Source organism: Gekko japonicus, unplaced genomic scaffold (genome assembly GCF_001447785.1).
Source record: "Gekko japonicus isolate JY-2015 unplaced genomic scaffold, Gekko_japonicus_V1.1 scaffold13, whole genome shotgun sequence".
Lineage (NCBI taxonomy): Eukaryota > Metazoa > Chordata > Lepidosauria > Squamata > Gekkonidae > Gekko > Gekko japonicus.
In genome coordinates this window covers 647,669-660,546 of record NW_015172553.1, presented here as the reverse complement: position 1 = coordinate 660,546, position 12,878 = coordinate 647,669, and the positions used below count along the sequence as shown (strand labels likewise).

General features: G+C 46.0%; 1 protein-coding gene across 1 annotated transcript; it reads right to left on the bottom strand.

Annotated features, from left to right (window-relative positions):
- Positions 1–1,634: 1,634 nt before the first annotated feature.
- Positions 1,635–12,112, bottom strand: LOC107118720 (pulmonary surfactant-associated protein C-like). The gene is made up of 5 exons (XM_015421075.1): positions 12,050–12,112; positions 6,334–6,468; positions 4,393–4,530; positions 3,278–3,379; positions 1,635–1,685 (listed from the first exon to the last, which is right to left on the bottom strand). Exons 1-5 carry the CDS (start codon positions 12,110–12,112, stop codon positions 1,635–1,637), a joined length of 489 nt encoding a protein of 162 aa, XP_015276561.1.
- Positions 12,113–12,878: the final 766 nt, after the last annotated feature.

Below are 12,878 nucleotides of genomic sequence, written 5' to 3'. Positions count from 1 at the left end.
CCCACCCACTTCCTAAAAACACTTGGCAGGCACCAGAAAAGGTCCTGGTGGCACCACGGCAACCATGAGCACCATGTTGGAGACCCCTGCTCTAGCATTCATCTGAAGTGCTATGGTAAAACCTAGTTGGTCCCCACTCCCATCTCCTACCCCTCCGGTAGCCTGTGTTTGCACTGGACCACTGTAGACTGTCAGTTGGGGCCATAAGGCTGCCAAATTCACTTGGGGAAATCCCTGGAGATTTGGAGACGATGCCTGAGGAGAGGAGGGAGCTCAGCGGGGATGTGATGCCACAGAGTCCACCCTCTGAAGCTCCCCTTTTCTCCAGGGGCGCTGGGGATCAGCTAAGGGCTGCCACTCTCCAGGTGGTGACTGGAGATCTCTTGGAATTACAATTGATCCTCAGTTCTCCTGGAGAAAATGGCTGCTTTGGGAGGCGTTATACTCCACTGAGGTCTCTCCCCTCCTCAGATCCCTAGGCTCCACCCCCCAAATCTCCAGGAATTTCACAACCCACAGCTGGCAACCCTAGATCAGCTGTAATTCTGGGAGAATTCAAGGCTTAGACTAAACGCCTCTCTCTCTCTGTATAAAAATATCTTTCTTATAAGACGCTAGCATGTCAGGGAAATTTTTTTGGGAAAGAGGTCCTGAATTACGAGTCTTCTCCCTGCCTTGCTAGTTTTTCACATGAAAGGGACTTTTATCCTTGTGGAGGAGCAGGCTTGCAGCCCAGGTTCCGGTTCCCTGCCACTGTGAGAACTAGGGCAAAGAATGCCCATCTCTTCCCAGCTGTGCTGGCTGTTTCTCAAACAGACAGCCCACCAGGAGGCTCTGTCAGCACAAGGCACAAACCCTTTGCAAAGGATTCCATTCCTCAGCCTGCCATCTACCACCCTCTGGGATTACACTGCTGCCACTTTGAGTTAGCATGAAGAAGCCTCCATCATTTATTTAAGCCCCTTTATATTCCACTGTAGTCCACCCGGGCATGATGATAACAGGGGGAGATGGAGTAGGCAGAACGGCCTCTTTTTTTGGGGGGGGGCTTCTTTTCTCTCCCTCCTTTTTCTTGCACAACTAGGAGCCCTTATAACTGGGCCCTACATGATGCCAGATGCTGCCTCTCCTCAAGGTAGCAGAACTGGCTGCCACTAAGGGGTGGGGTGGGGGAGACAGCAGGGATGCCTGAGTGGTAGTTCGGTCAGGGAAGTTCTTATTTGAGAGGAGGAAAGAGCTGGGCAGGGAGTGGTCTGCAGACTGTGAGGGAGCCCAAACAATTTGAACTGTCTTCTCAGACACATAACTCGGAAATGCAATCCCTGCCCCAGACCGCTTACAGTCTCGGACACAGCCCCAGTGAGGGTTGCCTTTAGGAGTCTGGCTTCAGGCCTTAATGCTATGAGCAAATACAGGAAGCACAACTTGTGCACATTTCCTGTATCTGCACATGTTGTTAACACCCAAAGCCATTCTTGGTATGCTGTACTGAGCCCAAGGGCAGGACTGCCCCCTAAAAGATGCTCAGAGGTGTTCCTGTTCCACTTAGGGGCAATCCCAGGGCTTAGTTGTCTGTCCTGAACCTGCAAGGTAGAGAGGAAACGATAAGATCCTGGGAAGGTGGGAACCCGTCTTCACATAACTGCACTGAAGCGTACTGGCTGGTCCTCTGCTTGAATGTGGGGCTGCAGCAGAGAATGTTGTCAAGTGATGGTCGTGAAATTCAGCATCTTCTGGTGGTAACTGCTCGTTGCTGCAATTCATCTCTCCAGGGGCTCAGGCTTGATGATTTACTTCATTTACACCTTGCCTTTCTTCCCATGGGGACCCAAAGAGGCAAAGGTGTGATACCTGGCAGGTCAGGAGGTGCCTGGTGGTGAGGGTAAAGGATGGCACCGGTTTGGTCAGGGAGGAGCCTGGCTCTGCCTGGTGCCTTATGGTTGGAGCTTGAGAGATAAGGATGAAGAAGAAATATAAAAAGCTCTTCTTGAGCCAGCCAGAAAATAAGCCCATGTCTTTGATTTAGGCCCTCCAAACTGAAGTGTTCGTCTTTCCCCTAAAGACCCTGAGAAGAAGCTACAACTCTGACGTTTCAGGCCAAACTGATAGGGCTTTTCAGACCTGCCAACTCACTGCTTTTGTTTTGGCAGCACTGGCGACTGTGGGGTCATGGTAGTGATGGCTAACTAGCAGCTTGCTAGTTGCCTTCATGCCCTTCCTTGTCCCTGGGATACCTCTGACAAGCTGCTTTGGACACAGCAAGCGCTCTCTGCTCCTCAAGCGACTCCGCCCAGAAAAGAGCAGTGACCACTCCTATGGTGCCATAAGAGAGACCTGCACACTCTTTTGGACACGAGAGGAACTTATTCTCATGTAAAGTGCTAGAGAGCCTTCGGGATATCCTCTGTGGGGGAAGGGTGGTGGCCGAGGTCTTCAGCCTCTGTGGGGACTCTGGCTCAGTGGGGATAACATCTCAGTAAACATGCCCAAGATTTGTCTTTCAGTGTGTTATGGTGGATGACATAAGGCACGTACTTGCCCTGGGCAAGTTTGTCCATTGCTTCTCCCCGTTTTTGGAGAGACAACTGTCCAGGAGTGCCAATTTCCAGGTGGTGGCAGGAGATCAGTTCTCCTGGAGAAAATGGTAGGTGGACCATATGGCATTATCCCCCACTGAAGTCCCTCCCTTCCCCAAACCCCACCCTCCCCAGGCTCCACCCTCCTCATCTCCAGGAATTTTCCAACCCGGAGCTGGCAACCGTACATCTGTCAAGTTTAAGCATACAAATGAATAAGTGATTTGGGTGGCCAAATGGATTGTATATAGATGTCTGCAAGATGTTATTGCATGAAGTTGTAACTCCTTGGTCTCATACCCACAGTGAACATCTCTGTTCACTCACCTTGTTAAACCCAGAAAATGGGGACATGGCTGCAAAGGATGTTAATTGTAGCACCCAAGATGGAGTGATCAGCTTGGGACAGAAGGAACGTCTCCTCTTCCTGGGAGGTGTGCATGGGAGGTGTGACGGATAGGTTGGTCTATAAAAGAAAACAATAGAATTGGAACCAATCTACCACTCTGCATAAGAAGAGTCACTGAGGCCATGACCTGTGCTTGTCTAGCAATCAGCCTCCTCATGAGTAGATGGCATCCTCTCCCCATTTGCAAATCCACCAGGGTTTTCCCATAAGTACCACCATCTCATAATATTTCCCTGCAGTCCCATAATAATATTAATATTAATATTTCCCTGTATCAGGTTTCTGCTCTTACCTGGAATTTTTTAAGGATAGTATCTAGACCTTGGATGTTTCCCTCGTCCATTCTGGTGATGAAGCAGGCCTTTCTGTTCCAGGATTTGTAACCAATCAGTAGCTGTTGCAGATAGAGGGCATGCTTTCATTAATATGTACTTCTCAGATACCAATAATCAGGTAGGGCTATAGATGACTTAGAAATGCATTAAAAGGAGGGTGGCTCAGTTTTTGAATTTTGTGTGAAATCTAGCAGTAACTGCAGGCTGGGTCATGCTGTAGATTTCCTTCATGGTAGAGTGAAAAAAATGTGTTACCCAAGGCTCCTCTGTGTTTTTAAAGCGCCAGGGGTCTGGAAGCATGGCCCCTGGCAGCAGAGTTCAGGCACTTCACACCCAGTACTGCCAGAATAGCCAGCAAGCAGAAGGAACTCCTGGTTTAGCTTGGCTGACGGTGTAGAACCACCACCGTAGATGGCCGGAGGATGCTCTGCTAAACCAAGGAGGCAGTAGGGTCCCAGCTGGCCTCACATAACTAGTGACCCCCAGTGTGAACAAGTTATGAGTCAGGGAAGGCCACTGCTGGAATTCGTACCAGAACCACCAGCTTTCCCTGCCTACTTTTGAGCTGCCAGTCCTGATTTTAATTCTCTAGATGTTCTCTATAATACTACCTAATTTAACATTTGTGTTTAGGATCCAATGATATTTCAGTTCAGTTCCCTTGTTGGATAGCTGACACAGTCACCGGATGCAAGAATTTCATATCTGATGCTTGTGAAAATAACGAAGAGATGCCAACAACACTAAAAATCTGTTTTAAAAAGTATTTTGCTGTATTCGTATAGAAAACTTTTCAATTAGAGCACATTCATAATTTGAGGGATGAAACTGGGCATTTTGGCAAATGCTGAGTAGTGACGGATATGTCGTTCCAGTTCTGCTCCGTGCAATCATGTAAGCAATGAAAGGGAGAATGGGTGCTGTGAACTAAACCGGCTGGCAACCATTTGTGAGATTGCAGCCGCATGTTGTCCATGTATAGTAAAAGTGACAATTGTGTCATGATCCAACCTGAATGACCAAGGCCCTTCTCTCCCAAAGAGCCTCTTCTCCAGCGGCCTCTCATGCTCACCTTGCCAAAGTAATAAATGACTGTGGCTGGGTCATTGATTCCATCATTCACATGGAAAGTGGCCACTTCTTCCTGATCCATGGGCAGATTCAGTTGCGACTGTCTCCCCTCCAGCCCTTCAATGGTCATTTGCAAGACCTACGAATAGAGAACAGGATACAGTATGGTGAGGATGCTTGCTTTTCATTTCCATTCTTACCAGCAAGGGTCCCAGTCCCAGCTCTGGGGAGCAGGCGGATCTTGTGGTGAGGATGCTTGCTTTTCATTTCCATTCTCACCAGCCTGCCTGCAAGGGTCCCAGTCCCAACTCTGGGGAGCAGACGGATCTTGAGATGGTAAGCAGTACTGAATTTCTGAAAGGAATGGTGCTAGAGTTAGAGTCGGCTCCCTAAACTCAGATAGTTTGTGGACTAGCCATAGCCGTAGTTAATAATACCAATAGTATTTAGATTCTGCTGTAGAGTGTTCTGAATGCTCTTATATATTTGTCATCTCAGTAATCCCTACAACCAATGTTCCCTCTAAGCTGAGTTAGTGTGAGCTAGCTCACACTAACTCAGCTTAGAGGGAACACTGCTTACAACAATCCAGTAAGTTAGGTCAGCATTGTCCCAGTATTGTAGGTGGGAGTCTGAATTAGAGTGGGCGGCTCAATAAAGGCTACTGCATAAGTGTATAGGCAGGGCTCTTTTTGTAGAAAAAGCCCAGCAGGAACTCATTAGCATATTAGGCCACACCCTGACAACACCACTCATTAGCACATTAGGCCACACCCCCATGTTACCAGAAGTGTGGTCATCCAGCCACACCCACCTTTCCCTTCTTATTCTGTTTACCTTGTTTGTTGTCAAAACCCAGGGCTTTTTTTGTAGCAGGAACTCCTTTGCATGTTAGGCCACACACCCCTAATGCAGCCAATCCTAATGAGTTTCTGCTATTGGGTGTGGCCTATTATGCTAATGAGTTCCTGCTGGGCGTGGCCAACTCAGGAGCCAGCCGGAACTCCGTTCCTGTGCGTTCCTGCCCAAAAATAGCCCTGTGTATAGGAGAGATATGAATGGAAGACTTTTTGGCTTACTATTATGCTCCAACGGCACTTTAGTTTTGTATGCACACTCTTGTTTCATGCATTTGGTAAGCTCTGACATTGGAAAACTGGTTGTATCCTGTATCAGTTAAGTCTATCTATTTTTATCCTTCCTTTACTCCGTGGAATTCAGGGCAGTGTGCACGCTTTTTTTCTCCTATTTTATCCTCACAGCAACTCTGTGAGGTTGGTTAGCCTGCAGTTCAAGGTCATTTAGTGAACTTTATGACAAAGTTGGGATTTGAACCTGGGCTTCTGAGGTCCTGTCCTGGTGCCCTAGCTTCTATACCAAGCTGTGCCTGGACTATACCCCTGCAGAGTGCAAGCGGTTGCTTACAAGACCAAATGTTCCTTCATTCCAAAAAGACAACAAAGGAAATTCCTACACAAAGAAAATCATCATATCAGGGAGTACAAAATCATTATGTTGCTCCCCTTGATAGCTAGCTTTCTACGAGCAGAGCACATTTTTATATCTGTGAAGCCCTCACAGTTGCCCCAGACTCAGGTTGACTGTTTTGGTGAGAAGTCCTAGGAGTTTACTTCTGATATTAGCTTTTTCTTGGTGCCCCTTATCTATCGCCTAGCATGTTTGCTGTTGTCCCTTGCGCCTTGTGATTCAAATCTTCTCCGAAATCCATGTCTCATTAACTCAAGGATGCTGTACAGCCTGTGGAAAAGTAGACAAACATTGCAAGTAGCTGTGCTGGTACTGCACTACTGTGGAAAAGTAAAAATGCCCCTTAATGGGATTTTTTTTTTGAGCCAAGTGCACTAAGTGAAAACCGGTTACTTTCCCATATATCTATTGCCCCCTTCCTCACCAATGTCCACTTACTTAGCCCTCCACTCACCGTCTCAGTGTGTGTCTGAGTTATGAACAGCCCCATCAGAAGGGCGCCCACGATGATCACCACGATGAGAACGACGATCACCACAACGATCAAGAGCCTCTTGATGTGCACTGGGCAGCTGGGGAACTTGGGCAACTTGCACAGAAGACTTGGGAGGCAGCAGCAGAGCCGGCAGCAGCAGCTGCAGCTGGGGGGGCAGCAGCAGCTCGGGCAGCAGCAGCAGCAATTGGGACAGCTGCCGCAGCCGGGGCAGGAGCCGCAGTCAGGCAGGGAGCAGCAGTCGCAGCAGGGGCAGCAGCCCAGAAGATCTGGATCCAAAGCGTGGTGGTGCTATGAAAGGGGGACATCAGAAGGTAGGGTGATTTCCTGGCTAGGAGGCCCTGGCTCTGTACACAGTGGGGTGGATCCTTCTCCTATCCCACCACTCCAGTGGGCAAAATGTATTCATTTGTTTAAATTTTTATTCCCAACCTCCTTCAGTCTAAGGAGTCTTTCTCCAACTTAAATGTGTCTTTCGTTGGAGGAAGAGCCACTTCAGTTGGAGGAAGGGGCTACCTGGAGAATGGCTGGATCCACCCCAATTTTTAAATACTTTATAAATAATGTTACTTTTTAGCCATATGGCTCCAGAGGACTTCCCCTTTTTGTTCTCTGCACCACCCAGCCTGCATTATAGGGGTGTGCGTGTAAAGTGACATCAAGTTGCAGTTGACTTATGGCAACCCCAGCAAGGGGCTTTCAAGGGACGTGAGAAGCAGAGGTGGTTTGCCATGGCCTCCTTCTGCAGAGTCTTCCTTGGTGATCTCCCATCCAAGTACTGACCTGTCTGAGCTTCCAAGATCTGATGAGATTGGGCTGTACCATGCCACCTTCCTTCCCCCTGGAGTATGGGGCCATATTTAATTCTGGTTGAGATGTGACTTTTCTCGTCCTTGCCCTTCTCCCTTTCTTGTTTCCCTTCCTTCAAAAGATATTCATGGCATTGCTACTATAACCCATTTGAGAACATGTCACACAGTCTAGTTGTGGAACCATGGTAGGACTGCTCCAATGGTTCCTCTATACCATGGATGCCATTTGCTGTCCTTATTTTTATTTGGGGGGGGATGCCTCATTAAATTTTTGTCAGCATTGTCCTTCTTTATGGTTCAGCTCTTCCCACCAAATGTCTAGAATTTAATCTCAGAGTGGGAAACGCATGCATGTTACCTCTAAATCTGTATCTGTCAGTGCATGAACACTCAGGCAGCAAGCTGCTCTTAGGGTTGCCAGGTCCCCCACTGGTGGGGGATGGGAGGTTAGGGCTGCCAGATATAGGATGGGAAACTCCTGAAAATTTGGGGATGGAGGACAGGGACCTCAGTGAGGTACAATGCCATTTTCTCCAAGGGAACTGCTCTCTGTAGTCTGGAAATGAGCTGTAATTCCAGGGTATTCCCAAGTCCCACCTGGAGGCTAGCATACTGTAGCTGCTGAGGTAGGTAGGACAATTATGTCTTTCAGGTATACTTTTATTATAATTATATATATTGTCTGTATTTTAAATGTTTTATAAGGCTGTAAATTGCCCAGAGCCTGCTTGCAGGGTGGGCAATTCATAAGTTTAATGAAATAAATAAATAGATACATTTAACCCAAAAACCCTCCATATCTTGATTCTTAAACCAATTTAGGATAGGGCTATTGCAGGGTAAATTAATATAGCATGTAGATGGCAAAGAGCTTTCAACAATATGTAACACAGGAGCATGCAAAGTGTTCCTTGGAATAGCATTATAAAACATGTCACTGAAGGCCAGATACTGAAGCTGAAGCTCAAATACTTTGGCCACCAAATGAGAAGGGAGCACTCACTGGAGAAGACCCTGATGATGGGAAAGATTGAAGGTCAAAGAAGACGAGGACAGCAAAGGATGAGATGGTTAGACAGTGTTATCGAGACAACGAACATGAAATTGAATAAACTCCGGAGCACAACAGAAGGCAGGAGAGCCTGGTGTGATGTGGTCCATGGTGTCGCGAAGAGTCGGACTCGACTGTGTGACTGAACAACAAAGTTGTATCTATAAAATACCAGGAAATACACTGCTTTGTCCTATCTGTTGAGACTAGGGTTCTTGTCTATCCCACTCCAAACACTCAGGGTAGGTGACATTACAGAACAATTGTGCCCATAAAATATTGAAAACACCAGCACCATAGAATATATCATCTCTCACCACCCTCACTGGCTGTGGCGAGCAGGACTTCAGGGCGTCCCATCCATTATCTGAAGTCTCAACACTTCTTGACCTTCAAAATGTTTTTTCTCAGACTTTGCAAAGGGAAATAATACTAATACTAATACTAATATACTTTATTGTCATTGTACATAGTACAACGAAATTAAGATGCAATCATTCGGTGATCCACAACCATACTCATATACACTCACACAACCATTCACAACCATCCCATAACTCCAAGGTGTAAGTTTCCCAGACAGCAAAACTGCAATCGCAGCAGGGGCAGCAGCCCAGAAGATCTGGATCCAAGGCGTGGTGGTGCTATGGAAGGGGGACATCAGAAGGTAGGGTGATTTCCTGGCTAGGAGGCCCTGGCTCTGTACACAGTGGGGTGGATCCTTCTCCTATCCCACCACTCCAGTGGGCAAAATGTATTCATTTGTTTAAATTTTTATTCCCAACCTCCTTCAGTCTAAGGAGTCTTTCTCCAACTTAAATGTGTCTTTCGTTGGAGGAAGAGCCACTTCAGTTGGAGGAAGGGGCTACCTGGAGAATGGCTGGATCCACCCCAATTTTTAAATACTTTATAAATAATGTTACTTTTTAGCCATATGGCTCCAGAGGACTTCCCCTTTTTGTTCTCTGCACCACCCAGCCTGCATTATAGGGGTGTGCGTGTAAAGTGACATCAAGTTGCAGTTGACTTATGGCAACCCCAGCAAGGGGCTTTCAAGGGACGTGAGAAGCAGAGGTGGTTTGCCATGGCCTCCTTCTGCAGAGTCTTCCTTGGTGATCTCCCATCCAAGTACTGACCTGTCTGAGCTTCCAAGATCTGATGAGATTGGGCTGTACCATGCCACCTTCCTTCCCCCTGGAGTATGGGGCCATATTTAATTCTGGTTGAGATGTGACTTTTCTCGTCCTTGCCCTTCTCCCTTTCTTGTTTCCCTTCCTTCAAAAGATATTCATGGCATTGCTACTATAACCCATTTGAGAACATGTCACACAGTCTAGTTGTGGAACCATGGTAGGACTGCTCCAATGGTTCCTCTATACCATGGATGCCATTTGCTGGTCACTGTCCATGGTGATTCACTGTCCTTATTTTTATTTGGGGGGGATGCCTTATTAACATTTTGTCAGCATTGTCATTCTTTATGGTTCAGCTCTTCCCACCAAATGTCTAGAATTTAATCTCAGAGTGGGAAACGCATGCATGTTACCTCTAAATCTGTATCTGTCAGTGCATGAACACTCAGGCAGCAAGCTATTCTTAGGGTTGCCAGGTCCCCCACTGGTGGGGGATGGGAGGTTAGGGCTGCCAGATATAGGAGGCTGCCAGATATAGGATGGGAAACTCCTGAAAATTTGGGGATGGAGGACAGGGACCTCAGTGAGGTACAATGCCATTTTCTCCAAGGGAACTGCTCTCTGTAGTCTGGAAATGAGCTGTAATTCCAGGGTATTCCCAAGTCCCACCTGGAGGCTAGCATACTGTAGCTGCTGAGGTAGGTAGGACAATTATGTCTTTCAGGTATACTTTTATTATAATTATATATATTGTCTGTATTTTAAATGTTTTATAAGGCTGTAAATTGCCCAGAGGCTGCTTGCAGGGTGGGCAATTCATAAGTTTAATGAAATAAATAAATAGATACATTTAACCCAAAAACCCTCCATATCTTGATTCTTAAACCAATTTAGGATAGGGCTATTGCAGGGTAAATTAATATAGCATGTAGATGGCAAAGAGCTTTCAACAATATGTAACACAGGAGCATGCAAAGTGTTCCTTGGAATAGCATTATAAAACATGTCACTGAAGGCCAGATACTGAAGCTGAAGCTCAAATACTTTGGCCACCAAATGAGAAGGGAGCACTCACTGGAGAAGACCCTGATGATGGGAAAGATTGAAGGTCAAAGAAGACGAGGACAGCAAAGGATGAGATGGTTAGACAGTGTTATCGAGACAACGAACATGAAATTGAATAAACTCCGGAGCACAACAGAAGGCAGGAGAGCCTGGTGTGATGTGGTCCATGGTGTCGCGAAGAGTCGGACTCGACTGTGTGACTGAACAACAAAGTTGTATCTATAAAATACCAGGAAATACACTGCTTTGTCCTATCTGTTGAGACTAGGGTTCTTGTCTATCCCACTCCAAACACTCAGGGTAGGTGACATTACAGAACAATTGTGCCCATAAAATATTGAAAACACCAGCACCATAGAATATATTATCTATCACCACCCTCACTGGCTGTGGCGAGCAGGACTTCAGGGCGTCCCATCCATTATCTGAAGTCTCAACACTTCTTGACCTTCAAAATGTTTTTTCTCAGACTTTGCAAAGGGAAATAATACTAATACTAATACTAATATACTTTATTGTCATTGTACATAGTACAACGAAATTAAGATGCAATCATTCGGTGATCCACAACCATACTCATATACACTCACACAACCATTCACAACCATCCCATAACTCCAAGGTGTAAGTTTCCCAGACAGCAAAACTGCAATCAGCATTAAGGATCTGGGAATGCTAGCTTTAACTTTTTGCATAATGGCTTCCAGCCACAGGCAGGATTAACTCTTTATTTTATTATTTATGTTATCTACTTCATTTATATCCCACCTTTCTCCCCAGGGGGAACCCAAACTGGCCTACATCATTCTCCTCTTCTCCATTTTATCCTTACAACAACCCTGCGAGGTCAGTTATTTATTTATTCATTTGATTTATATACTGCCCTCCCCATAAACGGGCTTAGGGCAGTATACATCAATTAGTATAATACTATTAGAACAATGTTAAAATTACAGTTTAGACAGAATAAAATCATAAAATCATAACAGGCTGAGAGTGTGTGACCAACCTGAATTCACCCAGCAAGCTTCCATGGCAGAGTGGGGATTCGGACCTGGGTCTCACAGATCCTACTCTGAAACTCTAACCACTATGCCACATTGGCTTTAAAAATATATTTATTAGATTTTAGTTACCTCTCACCCAGGGGGCTTGGAGTGACTTACAACACTTAAAACGACATCATAATTTTTGCATTTGAAAGGCATGGTACTATGCATGAGTTCCGTGACACAGGCCCCTTATAGTTAAAAAAAAAACACTGAAAAATCTATACCTGTTGCGCAGAGTCATTACAGTATTGGTTGGCATGGGATATACGTGTGTGTGTGTGTGTGTAGACACATTCACACACTCAAGTGATTTTAGGGGGACAACGGTGCTTGCCAGCTCACTCTTACTTGTTGGGATTGTGCCTTTACTCTAATGGAGGTTGCTTTCATTTTCTATGGGTCATTGCTGCTCAAATTGCTTTGACACTTATTAAAATGGGTGCTGAAATCCACTGGAGTTGCAGCAAAGAAGTGGAGAAACAGCAGGTTCATGCAGCTGTTTGCCTTTATGGATTTTTAAAAAGAAAATCATTGTGCCCATAAAGGCATAAAGGTGGGACTCACCACTGGTGGTAGCTGGAGAAGTACCTCTTTAGTGACAACTTCCATCTTCTCATTTATCTCCATTGTCCCGCCAACTCTGCTGCACTGCTTCTGCTCCCAGCCCACTCTGGATGGAGTGTGTCCTATATATGAAGCCTAGAGGTGTCGTAAAACAGGTGGGGTGCCCACAGCTAAGAGCTTTTGAGAAGACGGTGGGCTGGGAGCCAGATTTTCACTTTTGCTTTTTTATCTATATAATCTGAGAACTTGATTCAGTGCCTCTTAAGCTCTTAAGAGCCAAGGAGGTGGCCCGGTGCCTTGGCATTAAGTGGAGTCTCAAGGCAAGTCCTCCACTATGTGGCCTCATTGTTTAGAGAACTGCAAGTGTTCGTCTCTGAGGGCCAAAGTATACCCATGGGTCTGCTCTTGTGACATCGATATCCCCTTATGTGAATGAGGTGGCCTCTCTTAATCTCCTCAACTGCTTTTTCGAATGATTTGAAATGTACAAAATAATAATTCAAAAATGATCTCCCTCCCCTGAACCTTCAAGCTGGGAGATTCTACACTCATTCAGAGCAGTGGCTCAGTTACTTTTGAGACAGAGGTACTGAGTGCGAATGTTCTCATCATTCCCTTTGAACCCAGAAGGGCATTTTATCTGCACGACCACCCTGTGATGAAAGCCAAGAGAGAGTGATTTCCCCAAATCACCCAAGGAATCTTCATAACTGAGTAGCGATTTACGCCAGTCTAACTTTTGCCCTGGGTTTTCTAAATAACTTGTTAGGTACAGAAGCGTCTCGTGGAGGTAGCTGTGTCTGCTGTTCTTTTCCTGAACTGTTTACAA

Coding starts and splice junctions, on each gene's coding strand:
- LOC107118720 (XM_015421075.1), bottom strand. CDS start 12,112: ATGGAGATAAATGAGAAGATGGAAGTTGTCACTAAAGAGGTACTTCTC. Junction 6,469..12,049: donor TTCTCCAGCTACCACCAGTG/GTGAGTCCCACC, acceptor CTTCTGTGCAAG/TTGCCCAAGTTCCCCAGCTG. Junction 1,686..3,277: donor CTATCCTTAAAAAATTCCAG/GTAAGAGCAGAA, acceptor TCTCTGCTGCAG/CCCCACATTCAAGCAGAGGA.